Source organism: Giraffa tippelskirchi, chromosome 9 (genome assembly GCF_054371585.1).
Source record: "Giraffa tippelskirchi isolate mGirTip1 chromosome 9, T2T-mGirTip1v1.2.pri, whole genome shotgun sequence".
Lineage (NCBI taxonomy): Eukaryota > Metazoa > Chordata > Mammalia > Artiodactyla > Giraffidae > Giraffa > Giraffa tippelskirchi.
This window is the reverse complement of record NC_137283.1, coordinates 49,005,824-49,023,503: the sequence shown is the minus strand read 5'-3', so window position 1 is coordinate 49,023,503 and position 17,680 is coordinate 49,005,824. Positions and strand designations below refer to the sequence as shown.

General features: G+C 41.1%; 1 protein-coding gene across 13 annotated transcripts in view; it reads left to right on the top strand.

The window, feature by feature from the left end:
• IHO1 (interactor of HORMAD1 1) overlaps nt 1-17,680 on the top strand; it is a 27,494-nt gene extending 9,814 nt beyond the window's left edge. For 11 of the 13 annotated variants that reach the window (XM_081525551.1, XM_081525555.1, XM_081525550.1 and 8 more), the window contains exons 4-8: nt 471-634; nt 9,503-9,551; nt 9,744-9,831; nt 15,210-15,313; nt 15,658-17,680. In XM_081525551.1, coding sequence (XP_081381677.1) covers nt 471-634; nt 9,503-9,551; nt 9,744-9,831; nt 15,210-15,313; nt 15,658-16,812 — 1,560 coding nt within the window. In that variant the 3' untranslated portion in view covers nt 16,813-17,680. The remainder of the gene's footprint in view (nt 1-470; nt 635-9,502; nt 9,552-9,743; nt 9,832-15,209; nt 15,314-15,657) is intronic. The other 2 variants (XM_081525559.1, XM_081525558.1) reach the window with 1 other exon arrangement.

Genomic DNA, 17,680 nt, shown 5'->3' with positions numbered 1-17,680 from the left:
CCCATGGACAGAGGAGCCTGGTAGGCTGCAGCCCATGGGGTCGCGGAGAGTCGGACACGACTGAGCGACTTCACTTTCACTTTTCACTGTCATGCACTGGAGGAGGAAATGGCAACCCACTCCAGTATTCTTGCCTGGAGAATCCCAGGGACGGGGGAGCCTGGAGGGCTGCCGTCTATGGGGTCGCACAGAGTCGGACACGACTGATGCGACTAAGCAGCAGCAGCAGCAGCTGACATTTTAAATATCTCTGGGCTGGTAAGGCAGAAATTATATTAGTAAAAAGAGTTGCTTTTCTTTAATATAATTTTCTGGTGCATATGAAATAAAAAGGAAATACTACATCCTGCATTGGATTTTAGTATTATAGTTTGCACTTAAGTGTGACTCTGCTTTGTATAGAAAATAGTGAATGCTATAAATATTTCTATGTGTGAAATGCTATGATGTTTTTCTTTTCCACTGAACAGAGTGAACCTAGTATCTTCACAAAGTACCAAGCAAAACCCCAGCTGCTTGGAGGAGATACAAAAGATGGAGGCTTGTTTCCTCTTCCTTTGTCTCTTGGAAAACCAAAAGGCCTCTTGGAACAGTTTGAGGAGAAAAAGAAAAGTGCAAAAGACAAATGTGACAGGTACACAAAAACCTTTCAGGTGGATGAGACAGCTTCTCTTTTCTGAGTGAAACAGCAAGTGGAATTTCAGTAGTTGAATAATTCAGTTTCAGCATGATAGCATTCTTACTTTTACAGCTCATCTAATAATTACTCTTTATTTGCTTTCTTAGGCTGCCTCAGTTTTGGTGTCTCTGAATATTAAGCTAAAGGACTTCTTAGAGAAATGCAATATTCAAGTAATGTTAGGTTTATTCTGCCTAAAATTCTGTCCTTTTTTTTTCAGATCATCAGAATTAGGAAATTAGTTAACATTTGTTTCAGGGTCAAGAATATAGCACATGAATTCTTAAGTCATAGTTCAGGCTGATTTTCTCACTTTGAAATGTTGGTATTTTTATAAAGATATAGCCTAAATTTTATACATATTCTTATTTGTTTTATATATATATATATATATATAAAATAGCAAATTTAGGGCTACTACATTAATTTGTAAATAAATAAGTTGCAGTTACTGAGGAAATTAACTTGTTCATTTCTCCATAGTAAGTTATTATCAGGACATCCTTAGTTATCACAGAAATGGTAACACCCAAGCAGAAATATACTTTATTATTTCTGTAACAGTAAAGATGTGTCATTTAGCATCACCACTAATACTTTCATGTTGTTTGGGTTGTTGTTCAGTTGCTCAGTCGTGTCTGACTCTTTGTGTCCCCACAGACTGTAGCCCACCAGGTTCCTCTGTCCATGGGATTTTCCAGGCAAGATTACTGGAGTGGGTTGCCATTTCCTTCTCCAGGGGATCGTCCCGACCCAGGGATCAAACTCATTTCTCCATGTCTCCTGCATTAGGAGCCAGAATTTCTTAAAGAATTCTAGATTAGGAATTCTTTAAAATTAGGAATTCTTTAAAAGATTAGGTATATTCTCCACTGTATACCTATATTCCTTTAGCGAGAAAAGCAAAATGCTCTATTTGAAGTGTTTGATTCTGTTGGTGAGTAAACACTTCCCAGATGTTGACAGATTTCTTTCCTCTAGGAATCTAGGCTCTAGGATTCATAACGATGGTATAGTACTACAGATGAGCAGGCTCCTCTCATCCTACTGCTTCAAATAAATTAGTCTTAAGTTTTTTGTTCTCTGGGCTTTTGGATTGTATTATTTTGTTTGATCACAATTTTTGTTGCTAAAAAAACTTTTGGAAACATTAAGTTCTTGGTATTTCCTTCTTCCCTCTCTCTTTCCCTCTCTTCCTTCATCTCTTTATTTCATTTTTCATTTCCTTTGCTTTTTCTGTAGTGAAATGAGTTTATTTATTTTCTTTTCCTTTTTTTTGGTTGCATGGCTTGTGGAATGTTAGTTCCCACACCAGGGATTGAATCGAGGCCCTCGGCATTGAGAGCGTGGAGTCGTAACCACCGGACCTCCAGGGAATTCCCAGAAATGTGTTTCTGTTAACAATTATTTACAAGATGGCAAAAAATATATAGTATTCATACAGAAAGAATAGATGATAAGGACACTGAAGATTCTCTTTTCCATTAAAAAAATTTCAAGTTTATGATATTGTTTTAAACGCTAAGCAGAAAATCATAATTTTCATAAATTCTGGCAAAATCAAGCCCCATTTTAGATTGCTGTTTTCTGTCAATAAGTGTTTGTCAGAAATGTGATGAAGAGTGAGAAATGTTTAAATGAGAGAGAGAAAGTATACCACTGTAAATTTGGAAGCAGGAAAGTGATAAGGCATGGTACAGAGTTATAAGAGATGCTACTAACCAATAAAAAATATATTTACATATTGTGTTTTGAAAGCACATGTTTTCCCAATTGAGTAGAAAGAGCAAATGAGGTTAAAGAAATCTCAAAAGAAGCCTTACTCCTTCACATTGTATTTGTTATAACTCTTTAGATAGCAAATAAACTAGCCTGGATAAAAAGGAGGATATATTAGCCCTCTTAACCAATCTGGGAAGGACAGGGATTGAAGTGAAATCAGAATCTGTCTCTTTTCTGTGCTTCTCTCCCCATCTATGCTTCATTCTATCCTACTAGAGACCAGCTTCCTACTAACACAGAAAAAGAGACTCTCACCCCTTAGTTACAATTTGAAAATCCTAGTGAAAGCTTCTGATGGGTTTGTTTATTTGGTTGTTGAGGGGTGAGTGAAGAGGGAGGTGTGACTTGAAGTCCTCATCATAATCACTTATTGGATGCAGAAAGAAACAATTCCCCATTAGAAGTGGATGCTAGGCATACCAGACAATGGATGTTCACTACCCAGATTATTATTTTTTAATCAGTCATGTTTGAGAAAACAGATTCGTCTCATAGCTAATGAATAACGTAAGGACCACAAGGAGATTATAAAATGAGCCATATTCTTTCAAGATTGGGGATCACCGCAGTGAAATTTGTTCATTCACTCACTCAATAAATGCTGTGCTAGGTTCAATAGGGCACACTGGGGATCCCAAGGGGAGGAATAATGGTACCTGTCTTTGAAGTTCTCAGTCTTGTTAGGGAAACAGGTATGTGACGGATAAATTAACAAGTGAGCCAGAGTTAATAGCTATGAGCAACAGAAATAACTATTTAAATGAAAAAGGAATTTATTAAGAGGTTATTGGAATGGCTTCTGGTTCTGAGTAAGACAGAAGAAGCACACAGCATCCTATTGCTCCCACTGAATGCAACCAAGCCCCGATGGTGTGCATGTAGCATCTGAGGACTCTGAAAAATAAATAGTAGCAGGTAGATTGAGGAAGGGAACTTGAATTTTGAAGTATGATAGCCTAGCCTTGAGATTTCTGGGGTTTTGTTTTTAACCAAAATGTAAGATGTTTGCTCTGTGACAGACACTGTTAAGAAAATGAAAAGACAAGCTACAGACTGGAAAAAATATTTGCAAACCACATTTTCAACAAAGGACTTGTATCCAGAATATATCAAAAACTCTTAAAACTCAACAGTAAGAAACAAGCAACTGAATAAAAAAAAGGGAAAATATTTTAGCAGACACTTCATCAAAGAAAACATATGGATGGCAAGTAACTACATGAAAAGTTTCTCAACACCATTAGCCATTTTGGAAATACAAATTAAAATCACAATGATATTACTACTGATATGAGTAGATGATATTACTTGTCATCTATTAGTGTGACTAAAAATAAAACAGACAAAAATTGACAATGCTGGGCAAGAATATAGACCAAATGGAAATCTTGCTGGTGGATATGCAAAATGATACAGCCCCTTTGGAAAACTTTGTCAGTTTCTTATAAAATTGAATGATTTACTATCTGCCTCTGCAGTTCTACTCCTAGGTATATATCCTAGATAAATGAAAAATTATGTTATAAAAGTCTATACAACAAAATTTATTGGAGCCTTGTTCATAATCACCAAGAACTGGGCACAACCCAAATGGCCTTCAATGTATGACTGTATGAATGGATAAACTATGGTACGTCCATACAATGGAACACTACTCAACAATGAAAAGGAATAAACTATTGCTACACAACAACATAGATAAACCTCAAAGGCACTCTGTTCAGTTCAGCTCAGTTGCTTGGTAGTGTCTGACTCTTTGTGACCCCATGGACTGCAGCACGTCAGGCTTCCCTATCCATCACCAACTCCCAGAGCTTGCTCAAACTCATGTCAGTGATGCCATCCAACCATCTCATCCTTTGTCATCCCCTTCTCCTCCCGCCTTCAATCTTTCCAAGCATCAAGGTCTTTTCTAAGGAGTCAGTTCTTCACATCACATGGCCAAAGTATTGGCGCTTCAGCATCAGTCCTTCCAATGAATATTCAGGACTGATTTCCTTTAGGATTGACTGCTTTGATCTCCTAGAAGTCCAAGTTGCTCTCCAGAGTCTTTCAAAGGCACCATGCTAAAAGACACCAGTCCAAAGACTATATACTATATAATTCAATTTATATGACGTTCTGAGAAAAGCAAAACTATAGGGATAGGTATTAGGTCAATGATTACCAGGGATTAGGGGTGTGGGCTGGTCTTTACCACAACGAGACAGCCTGAAGGATTTTTTGGGGGGAATACTGTCTTATTCCCAAATACTGTCTTATAGTGGTTGTTAGATGAATCCTAAGTTTGTGATAAAACTCACAGGACTGTGTATACATACATATACAAATTTCCTATGTTAATTTAAATTTTTTAAAGTGTTAAACATTATTGAAAGATATTAAATGGTTCATTTTATTAGTTAGGATTATGTTCAACTGCAATGACATATGTACTCTCATTCTCGTAATAATAACAGAAGTATTTAAAAGATGCTTATTTTTCTTTAATGCAAAAAATCACCCTGAAGTGTGTGGTCCAGGGCTAGAATGGTAGCTCCATGGACCTCATGGCTCCTTCTAGCGGTGTGGATCTAGCAGATCCCTAAAGTATGATCCCTCTCAGCCCTCACAGTGCTTGGAGCTTTTATATCAGATTTCCAGACAGTTGATGGATGAAGGAAGGAAGAAGGATATTTTCCCTTCCCTTTAGGATTTTGTTTTTCTTGGTCATGCCATGTGGCTTGCGAGATCCTAGTTCCTCAACCAGGGATTGAATCTGGGCCAATGGCAATGAAGGCATGGAGTCATAACCACTGGATTGCCAAGGAATTCGCTAGGATGGAATGTCATCTACCTGGATGGCAGGGCGTGGTGGGTGGAGATTAGGATCCAGTTTGCAAGGAAGAAAATGAGGCCAATTTCAGTTTCTGCCACAGTCATACAATTGCCATCAACTACTTACCATGGACTACTTTCCAAACAAAGTCTCAAAATCAGTCCCGTGTAGATTCTGCTGCCCACTAGCTCTGCCCAGAGTGCACTGGACCCTTCCCTCCATTGTTGTCAGTGTAGTCCATTTTCATCAGCCCCATAGAGCTCCATCTTTCTACTACGATAGCCACAGCCATCAGAGAGAGAGGTCACAGTATTTTTATGCTGACTCCCAATCTGACAAGGTGTATGTGAAGGGAGAGCCCAAGTTCAGGAAAAGCTCAGAAAGCCCCTGGCACTCTCAGCCTCAAGAGGAGGAAAGGGACTCTGCTTCTTCCCAAGATCCCTAATCTGAGGAACTCCTCAAACAGTAAAGAGGATCAGATGGAGAACAACCTAAAATAAAGAATCTAGACTTTTCACTCTAAGTACAAATTTGTAAATGCTGTAGTAGAGGTTTCATCCAAATGCTTTGGGAGCCCTGAGGACAGGCTTCCAGCTCTGACTGGGGGCGTGAGGAAAAACTCCATCCAAGGGAGCACATCTAAACTGAGTGGGAGTTTTGGGCAGAAATCTTGGGTCTGTCAGATTCTCAAGTCTGCCTCTGAATCAGCTTACTCTGTGAACCACCATTAACACTGTTTTATATAACTCTGCTCTATTTTTGTATACTTTCAAAAATAAAAATGGAATTGTTTCCTATGGATTATTTTCAATTTTTTTTTAATTTAATAATATTGAATGGTTATATTTCTACTTCATCTATAAAGTAATTTCGGTGGCTGCATTGTGCTCTTTTATATGGATCATTTAGAGGGTTAGGTTTTAAATGTTTAATACATATGAGAAATGCCAAGAATATACAGTGAGGTAATGATAATCTTTCAACAAATGATGTTGAGGAAACTGAATCCCTATGCAAAACAATGGAAAAGGATGTTTATCTTATACCATACACAAATATCAACTCAAAATGGATTAAAGATGTAAATGTGAGACTTGAAACCATAACACCTACAAGAAAACATAGGGAAAAACCTTCTTGACATTGGCCTTGGCAATGATGTCTTGGATACTACACAGATAACAAAAGCAAGAATAGACAAATGAAATGACATCCAAGTACAGGCATCCCTCAGTATCCACAGAAGACTGGTTTCAGGAGTCCCTGCATACACCAAAATCCAATGATGCTCAAGTCCCATAGTCAGCCCTCTATATCTTCAATTTTGAATGCACAGATTCAACCAGTTGCAGATGGAAATTTTTGTACATGTTTGGCTGAATCTGCAGATGTGAAACCCTGGAACGTAAAGGGCCAACTCTATTTATTGAATAAAAAATCAGCATATAAGTGGACCCATGCATTTCAAACCTATGTTGTATAAGGGTCAACTGTAAAATGTTTCTGCACAGCAAATGAAATCATCAACACAGTGAAAAGGCAACCTATGGGATAGAAAATACTTGCAAACCATATATCTGATAAAGGGTTAATATAAAACATTAAAGGAATACCTACAACCCAGTCACAAAAACAAACAAAATATCATGAAATATCCTGATTAAAAGATGAGCAAGGAATTGAATGGACAGTTCTCCAAAGAAGATATTCAAATGGCCATCAGTTATATGAAAAGATGCACAGCTTCACTAATTATCAGGGGAATGCTAATCAAAACCACAATTAGATATCATCTCACACCTATCAGAATGGTTATCGTTTAAAAAATTAATAACAACTGTTGGCAAGTATATGGAGAAAAGGGAACCCTTGTACACTGTTGATGGGTGTGAAAACTGGTGCAGCCACTTTATTTATTTTAATTTTTTTGCCACACCATAAGGCTTGGGGGATCTCAGTTCCTCGAGGTCAAACCTGCGCCCTCAGCAGTGAAAGCGCAGAGTCTTAACCACTGGACCTCCAGGGAATTCCCTAGTGCAGCCACTTTAGAAAACAGTACAGAGGTTTCACAAAACATTAAAAACAGAACTACCACATGATCCAGCAATTCCACTTCTAAGTATATACCCAAAGGAATTGAAATCAGGATCTTGAAGAGATATCTGCACTCTCATGTTCATCACAGCATTATTTAAAATAGCCAAGAATGGAACTAACCTAAATATCTATCAATGGATGAATGGAAAAGAAAATATGGTATGTACATACAATGAAATATTCTTTAGCCTTAAAAAAGAAGGAAATCCTGTCACTTGTAACAAGAGGACTGAACCTGGAAGACATTATAATAAATGAAATAAGCTAGACATAGAAGGGAAAATACTAATTACTAAAATTAATATTATAGGAAAATACTAAAAATACTAATTATGCTAATACTAATACCACTTATACAAGGAGTGTGAAATAGTCACACTCATAGAAGCAGAGAGTTGAATGGTGGTTGCTGGTGGGGAATTGTGAGGGAAACAGGAAGTTATTACTCAAAGGGTACAAAACTTCAGTTTATACAAGATGAATAAATTCTAGAGAGCTACTATACAGCATAGTGTCTAGAGTTAACAATACTCTATATACTTTAAAATTTGTTTAGAGGGTGGATCTTTGTTAAGTGTTCTTATCACTAATAATAATAAAGAAAGAGGGTAGAAGGGAACTTTCTGAGGTGGTAGATGTATTTATGGCATAGATTGTGGAGATGGTTTCATGGTTGTATACTTATCTCCAAACTTGTATAAGTTAAATATGTACAGCTTTTTGTGTGTTAATCATACCTCAATGAACTAATTTAAAAAATTGAGTACTGACCACTCAGAAGAGATGATGGTACAAGCAACTGGCACAGCTATGTCATTGTGCAAGACTAGGCGTTCTTTTTGTTCAAAATTTCTAAAGCATTGCTCCACTACCTTATAGATTTCTGGGTGCTTTTAGGAGGTCTGCTGCCATGCAGATTCCTGAGCCTGTATATATCACTTGCTTTTTTATTTCTGCAAATTTTTAGGACCTTCTCATTATCCTTAGAGTTCTGAAATTTTACAGCACTGTGGTTTGATGTGGCTTGTCATAAGCCCTTGGCATGGAGGAATTCCTTTTGCCCTATAAACTTGTGTCTTTTGGTTCTGGGAATTTTTCTTTTATTATACCTTGGAAAATCTCCTACTTTCACTCTTCTTACTGTCTGGATCTCCAATTTTGGCCAAGCATTGAATCTCCTGCATTGATTCTCAATTTTTTTTTTTTTTTTTTTTACTATTTACTTGTTTTTCATCTGTCTTTTTTCTGTTTTCTATCACATTTCCATACTGTATCTTCTAGTTAATTCTATTTGTTTAATTTCTGCTATTTTAATTTATAAGTACTTTTTCTTATTCTTATTATCTGCTTTTATAATTTAATAGCATTCTGTCCTTATCCTTAGTTCACTAAATTTTTCATTTTAATATTTTTATTGTTTTCAGGTCATGTCTTAATCTTATTCATAAAACTGTATGGTTTGTAAGACTCCAAAATGGTTCTATCAAATTATTCTTTTAAAGTCAATCTTGTGGAGCATCCATAAGACTGTGGCATGAAGAGCTGTCCTATTGGGGTTCAAAAATTGATATATGCATTGTATAAAGAAACAAAAAACTGTAAAAATTTTTAATGATTAGCCTTGTCTGATTTTTTTCAAAAGTGGGATATTTGAGGAATAATTTTGATAATTTATTTTTCATTAAAAAGCAATATCATTCCCAGAATTATCTCCATTCTTACAGACAAAATAATAGTCATTAGACTAATATGTGTCCAGGAATTTTTGATTATCCATAGGAAGTCACTATCTTCTGAAGCCATGTTGCCATAAAAATGAAAGCTGGTGTGTTCTACTATAGAAACTACTTGAATTGCTAAAATTCAACTTCATTTAAGATCCATATAGAGTAAACTTTAAAAAACAAAATAAAGTTTTGTCTCACTTTGGAAATGATCACAAAAAGTCAGTGTTCTCCTTTTCTAATCTGAGCACTAAGATTTCTCAGGGTTAAGTCTTCAGCTCTGATCAACCACTGTTTTGATGCTGCACTGGTAGAATAGTGCCATGTTCACAGAATCAATTTTGTTACATACTGTTAAAATATTTCGCAAAGGTTCACTTTCTTTTTTCTCTCCTATTTTAGTGAGACTTTATACAACTTCATTTCCCATATCAGAGAAAGCATTCATAAAGTAAGTATGCCACATTTCAAGGTGTTAGAACATCTTACGTCTTAAGAAGTTTAATAATTATGTTGTATTGGTTTTTGTTCACGTAAAATAGCAGTACTTTAACTACCCTTTTTTATCATTAAGTGACAGTTTGCCAAGTTAGTAAAATGAGGCAACAGTCTGTGAATTATTTCCTAATTTGGGGTTTCTTAGTTACAGACATCAGTGGAAGAGTCTGAGGAACATCTCAGTTCCAGAAGTCAGTCTATTTTGGATTCTTTGGAAACTGTGGCCAAGACATGTGAGTGTCTCATGTTTGAGGTTATCGGCAGGGGGCACTGGCGAGCAGTGAAGGTGAACTTGCTGACCTTCGTCAGGTTTCTGCCAGTGGTGAGGTTCCATAGAGTGTTTCAGAAGAGAGAATGGGTACATAAGATTAGCCCTGAAGAAATGTGGAGCTGAACCGGGTAGCAGGCCCCATCCCTGTATGGGAATGCCTGGTCCCTCCATGCCTTTTTTGAAGCACCAATCCCCCACCCAGTAAACCTGCTGCTTCAAGGCAGATGGTTCTGCCAGATTTCTAATCTCACCACCTGAAGTGAATCAATGGCATCCCTGAGTCTCAAATGAACTGCTGGCTGTGTTGTCTATAAAGGCTCCCTTGTTCCCTTAGGACTTCGAAATAAAGACACCACTCCTTCAGGAGTCAGAAATATTCCAGTCACCTACTGTTCTGCTTGCTGCCTTCATTTCAGTGACAGCTGTTTTGTAGTGAATCACAGCATCTTTCTCAATTTCAGTTAGAGTCTGTGGCCTGTCAAGTCCTCTGTTTGGTCAATTAGTGATTTATGTTTAGGTGAAACCATGGTTCAGGCCCTTATTCATCAGAAGGGAGCCACGACACAGGTCTCCTTAGATGAACACTTCCCCTGGAACCAACAGCTTTTCAGCTCAACAGCAAGCTGATGGCTGCATCTGCACTTGTTTGCATTTGTCTCTGTGTTTATCTTTTTTTACTTTAAACAAATTGAAGTCAACTTATTCAAATGCCAAGGGATGGATTGCTCATGATTTACAAAAATTAATGCCTTTGTGTAACTTTGAAATTAATCCCCATCTGTCTGCAAAGAAGCACTGTACTGTCTGTCTGCTGTCTTCCAACCTGAGTATCCCACACACAGGGCCACTGTGCATTTGCTTAGAAACCAGTTCTGGAATCCCAGGACTGTTACCCTCACAAGAAGATGCAAGACAAAGACCAGAAGGAAAAAGGAGGCTTCCTGTGTTTAACATGATAAAATAGTTCATTGTAAGTGCCGAAAGGAAAGCACTCTTTTTACTCCTCACGTTTAAAATTGGGTGAAATATTGATACAAAAAGGAGGACTGCAGCAGAGGTGTGGCATTGAAGGCCCAGAACAGGGAATGGAAGTGCTCAAGGCTGCAGCACAGGGTCAAGGCAGAGAGAGGACATAGGGATGCCTTGGTAGGCATAGGGATCCTGATTCTTCACCCCTGACAGTTCCTTAACTTTCAGAGCTTAAGACTGACCAGGCAAACAGTAAAACACTGTGGCATTACATTAATTAAAAGCCAGGTCATTCTTAAAAATAGGCACGCAAGTAGCCTGTCCAGAATCATTCCCTTTCTTGGTAGGTAGTCACTGAGAGGAACCAGGCAAATCTGCTGTCAAATGGCTAGGCCCAGTCCAGCTAGCTAGGGCACTGAACCTGCCAGTCAGTGCATTCTGCAGGCTTTCAGTAGGCACTCACTGTGCTTGGAAGGCGGAAGATACTATGTGAAAGCACTCTCTTGGTTTATTATGTAATTCATGCCTTCACAGAATGAGGTCATAAAATCTTTCCCCAGTCACACTCTGCCTGTACAACCAGAAGGATCACTTAAAGCCATCTAATCTAACTCACCTTCTTCAGTTGAGGACACCAAGAACCAGACAAATAGAATGAATTGCCAAGGCCATCCACAACCCACTTTACCTTGGGTTTAGGTGGGGTAATTATTACACAGCAGTACTTTCACTTAAGATGTATAAATTCTATTGAAAAGTATGGTCACTAGGAGAATAAAAAGGAGAGGCCGCTATCAAAATAAGAAAATACCTCTTTTGGAAAATAGGTAACTCCATACATCAAAATTCATTCCATAGGAATCAACATACTGAATGGTGATTAAATCATAACTAGAACTATAAGAAGCATGAGCAACATTTTTATAACTTTCGAGTGAGAAATGCCTTTCTGAGCAAGGCACATATAATTAAGAAGAATGAAAGCCATCTATATGAACCACGTTGGAATGGAAATATTTGTTAATTGATAAATGAAGATAGCAAGGTGCTTATATTCACATGGCTTGCTCCAGGACACATCTTATGGCGGAGAGAGATCAGTCAGTAAAAACTGGGAAGGGTATCTTAAAAAAAGGGAGGACTGAGCAAACTCCTCTTGTACATGGAGGAGTCTTCCAGACCTTTACTCAGGTGGCTTTCATTAGCACAGCAGGGAGAACAAAACTATAAAGGGAAATCACTGGCTATCAGTGGAAAAGCATCAGCATACAACCGCATCTCAATGGAGCCCTTGTTGAATCTCTAAAATAGAAATAAAATCTTTTTTGAGGACGGCAACAAGGTGATGGGGAGTAGAAAGACCTTGAGTTCACCTCCTTTTACAAGCATGCCAAAATCACAACTAACTGCTGAACAACCATCAATAAAAAAGACTGGAACCTACCAAAAAAGGGGGGAGGTCAAATTCAAAGACATAAAGAAGAAACCATGAGATGGTAGGAGTGGCACACTCACAATATAATCAGATCCCATCCCACCCAGGTGGGCGACCCACAAACTGGAGAATAATTATATTGCAGAAGTTCTCCCATAGTAGTGAGAGCTCTGAGCGCCGTGCCAGGCTCCCCAGCCCGGGAGTCCGGCATGGGGAGGAAGAGCCCACAGAGCATTTGGCTTTGAAGGGCAGTGGGGGTTGACTGCAGGAGCCCCTCGGGACTGGGGGAAACAGAGACTCCATGCTTGGAGGGCAAAAGCAGCGACTCCATAGTAGCGACTACCTGCTGGTCTTGGAGGGTCTCCTGGAGAGGTGAGGGCGAGGGTGGTGGTCGGGGACTTAGCAGGGTCCTGCATGAACTCTGGCTGGAGGCAGACATTCTGGGTCCCTGGCACCAAGACCCGGCCCCACCAACAGCCTGAAAACTCCAGTGCTGGGACGCCTCAGAACCCACAGAATCATCTTTACAAGAAAACAGAGGGCTGCCCTGGTGGTCCAGTGGTTAACAATCCGCCTGCCAATGCAAAGGACACAGGTTCAATCCCTGGTCTGGGAAGACCCCATGTGCTAAGGGGCAACTAAACCTGTGCACCACAACTACTAAAGCCAGTGCACCATGCACTGACAGCCTGTGCTCTGCAACGAGAAAAGCCACTGCAGTGAGAAGCTGTGCACAACTAGAGAGTAGCCCCCAGCTCATTGTAACTAGAGAAAGCCTTCGAGACAAGGAAGACCTAGTACAGCCCCCAAATAATTAAATAATAGATAAAATTATTTTAAAAGAAAATAGAAATATTGGCAGCATACTGGCAGTGCACTCAGGGTTCTGCGGATCACTCTTCCTTCAACAGTGTTTGGGCGGAACAGACCCAGGGATGCCCCTTGCTCTCACCTCTGACCACCCTCCAACCTTTTTTCCACTCACAGATTTCAAATCAGCCACTCAGCTATCCTTGGCCACCAGGCCCAGCCAAGACCATTTTTTGAGATTAACTCCTTATTACCCATCAACCATGTGAGCTCCCAGATTTGTCACAATTATCCCATCAAGGTGGAGGCTGCTGTCAACTGCCTGATCAAACAGGCGTCTGCAGGCTTCCTTTCCTACCTCTCTCTAGAGGGTGTGGTCCACTTTTTTCCGCATATTGGCTGAGCAGAAGCACCAGGGCGTGAGCGTCTCTGGAAAATGCAAAACCAGTGTGGTGACCACTCCCTCTTCCAGGACGTGCCGAAGCCATCTCAAGAGAAGTGGGTAAGGCCCATGACACTTATGGAGGCGGCTATGTTCATGGAGAAGAACCGGAACCAGGCCTGTGTTGACCTGCGCGCCCCGGGGCCTGCGCAGAACCTGCCTGTGACTTCCAGGAGAGCCGCTTCCTGGAGAGACAGGTGAAGCTCATCAAGAAGATGGCGACCACCTGATTAACCTCAGCGGGCTGGCTGGTCCTCAGGCAGGGCTGGGCGAGTATATTTTTGGAAGGCTCACCCTCCTCTCCTAAGCCCAGTGGCCTCTGAGGAGCCCCTCTGGTTTCCCTCTGGCTTCTGGCTTCTACCTGAAGCCCCTCTCTGCAGCCACAAGGCAGCTTTTTAACCACCCTGGAGCCCTCTCCCAAGCCTTGGACCAAGTGTAAACAGGAAAACTTTTTGAAGGAAAAAAGATTGTACAGAGTATGGAAGTGGACTTTAAATGGTATATTTTTTTAAAAAGCTAAAAATATCTGTTTATAACCAAAGCAGAAATGAAATGAGTCCTCTTCTCCAGAAGACACACACACACACAGGATCTATAACCTATACGTGGGTATGCACATATATTAATACAAAACTCCAGAAGATGCTCATAATGCTAAATCCAGGAAGCAAGAACAAGGTCTACACGGGAGAGATTTGATCATTTTTCACTGGAAGCATTTTTATACTGTTATAGTTTTTAATATATATTTATTGGCTGTGTCAGGTCTTAGTTGCCAGCACTTGGGTTTCCTTGCCACAGAATGGACTCTCTAGTTGTGGTGCCTGAAGTTAGTTGCGCCGAGGCATGTGGGATCTTAGTTCCCCAAGCAGGGATTGAACCAGTGTCCCTTGCATTGCAGGGCAGATTCTTAACCACTGGACCATCAGGGAAGTCCCTATACTGTCATAGTTTTTAAAACAAAAAAATTGGATAGATTTTGGAAGTAATGTGCTCAATACAAAAGCTCTTTAAAAGAGAAGACCCTGAACATGTTTCCTAGGGACAAAGAAAGAATATGTGGGATCACAGACTGATGCTTACTGATTACTGAATCTAGAATTGAACACTTTGCTTGCCTTCTTCATTCTCTGCTTTTGTGGCTGGTAATGTTCACTGTGCCTAAGAAACATTGCTATTCATGAACTCATCTAAGGTAGGATAATTACATTTGTTTTCTACTACAAATATCAACATAGATGTCTGGAAAAATATTTCATTAACTGAGTTTAGGAGAAGGGATCCAGTGCTTGAAATACAAGTAAACAGTCCTTTTCTAATTGGTCAACACATGGAATTTACCATGATCATAACTACATTCTAGAAGGATCACTCTGGTGACAGGGCCAAGAAGGCAGGCCAGAGATGAGTTGGTGCCATCACTGGGGGAGTAGGTTTCAGAGTCCCAGGAGGTGCTGAGGTTAAGTCTGCTTTGGCCAGGATGTCCTCAGGGAGGGAGGGAAGAAGAGACAGTGGGGGAACCACCCTGCTCTTGCTTTCTCTCCTCAGCAAGGTTGATCCAGACAGGTGCTGGCGGAACAGGCTCAGGTGGCCCATGCCAGCTTCCGGTTCCTCCTTCTCCCCCATGGCACGGGGTAGCATACCATAGTTTTCATGTGGTGAATTGTCATTGTTCTGTATTTAGTACAGGAGACTGCAAAAGCTCAGAGTGGTCTGATGCTGGAAACAGTGCAGGACAAAGGCAACGTGGAGCAGGCCATCCTTGAGTTGCAAAAGAGACTTGAAGCTGTAAGTGTTAGACCCTGTCCCCTCTCCTCAAGCATGTGTTTCTGGCTTTGTTACTAAGACCTAGAGAGACATCTTTAAAATTGCACATTTTCAGCCAAGAACAGAGGCCACCACAGGCCCCTTGGTAACGGGTCAGGGGAGAGCCCACCTTCCTTTCTCAAGGTTCTTTGGCATGTGGACCCTAGGGACCCTGGTCCAGAGTGCTGCCATGCTTCCCCTTATAGTACCCAGCAGGGCACAAGCTTTGGTTCTGCTAGCTCATCCTTTGTTTTGTTCACACATTTTATTGTGCCTTCTGAGTTGCACTGTTCATAACTCCTTACTTTTTCATTGCCTTTCTTTAGAGACAAGCAGAGTTTATAGAAATGAAGTCCAACCTGAAGCATCTTGAAGTTTTGGTTGCCCAGCAGAGTAAGGACTTTCAGCAGCTGTGTGAGCATCTAGGCCAGCTGAATATGCCCAGTGTTCTAGCAGAGTTAAAGCGATTCACCTCCATCGCTCTGACACCCAAACACGTGAAAGACAGTGCCTCTCAGACCTCACCACCTCTGGCGCAGAGCCTCAGTTTCACCAGGCAGGACAAATATACCTCTGAGAAGCCAGTTATGTGGCAGGCCCAGGCCCTCCCTGCTGCATGCAGTCTCAGTGTGGGCTCCCCAAGGCCCAGGGAGTTTGTTGTCTGGGGTGAGGGATCAAAGAGGGATGCTCTCCAAGAAGAGGCTGTGCAGCCGGCAGTTGGAACTGGCAAAAGAAACAGGCAAATCAAGGACAGGGCAGTGCAGACTAACTGCCAGAACTCTGTTACTAAAACAGGCTCTGAGAACTGTGGCTCTGCCATCCTGGGTCACAAGGTTCCTGAAGATAGGGACCCAGTTTCCCAAGGAGACTCGCGGTTTACATCTCGAGGATATAAGGACTTAAACAACTCTACAACCAGCATTAAGAACACCAGACAAAAACGGCAAGCTAAAGGCGTATTTTCATGTGACCCTTGTGAACAAAGGTTGGTGACTGAACAGAAAGGCATAACTGTAGAAAGAGGGAAAAAAGGCAAGCAGCAGCAGCCCAGGAAAGCCCCCAGAAGTAGGTCTCTACGCAGGAAGCAAGAACAAATGCCTAGCAAAACCTGTGTTTCTAATTCTAAATATCCTCGGCCTTCAGTTTCCAGCCCACAAAGGTCCCCCTGGGGGCAGCAGGAAACTCTTGCTCAGCCCCTGCTCAGCCCTGGGAGCCCCACAAATCTAGTCTGCTCCGCTCAGGGAGGAACAGACATGCCCAGTAAGACCACGAGGGCAGAGCAAGGGAACCTCATGCAGCTCAGCAGGCATTCCTCCCAAGACAACAGCCTGCTTTCTCCCAGTTCCCACAGGGACCACCAAATGAGCTGGTTCAGTGGCCTCAATGACCTCAAGCCCAGGACAGAGTCCCATCAGTCCCAGGAGTCAGGGAAGAATATACTCTATGACCTAGGTTTTGATAGCAGCGATGATGGCTTCTGACCAGCCCATAATGACTTTGGCTGATGGTTTTGGGCCTCATCGGAAAGACAAATCATAGAATATTTGGGCTGGCTGATGGCAGAGTTCTCAAAGCCTGCCTAGAACCTTCAGGGTCAGAGGCTGGGCTTGGATGGGGTGGTGGTGGGGGTCAGTGGAGGGCTGGGCAGCAGATCTGGCATTCTAGGTACTGGGCACTCCCCATGACAGAGCATAAGGGATAAATGCATCCTTATTCATGGGAGTGAAATGTGTGAAGAGGGTGTGAGGAGAGCTGGGGCAGCAGCTCGGGAGTAGGGCATCAGCAGGAGGTTACTGGGTCTGGTACAAGGAGAGCTGCCCCCCATATGGAACATCCAGTAGGAGAAGGGCTCTCACAAAACTGTTGCTATGGCAGCAGGACTCCCAAAGACATCTTTTTGGTCTTCAAAACATTTCCTTCACATGGCCAATATCTTTCTGGGCCTCAGGATTTTTTAAAAATTTCTGTTTTTGCTGTGAGAAAATGTGCATTTTGGGGGTCAGTGGATGTATTCCGGGACACACACTAGGTCAGACTTCTTGTGAACAGAGAAATAAGAAAGCCAGGAAGGAAAGACAGGTGACTCACACTACATGCTGGGAGCCGCACTTTTCACAGGCACAAAGTCCCACTCTTCTTCCCAGCTGTTCTCCCCTGCCCTGTTTTCCACCCCTCTGTTAAAGCTAATGAGAGTGGCTGCAGGCCCTGCATCATTTCTGGAGAGCAGTGGGCTTATGTGAGACTTTGGCTTTCCATTTGTATGTTGTTAAAGTTTTTGAATTTTTGCAACATATATGTATTTCTTTTGTAATTCAAAATGATCAAATAAAGATAATACTTTAAAAAGCA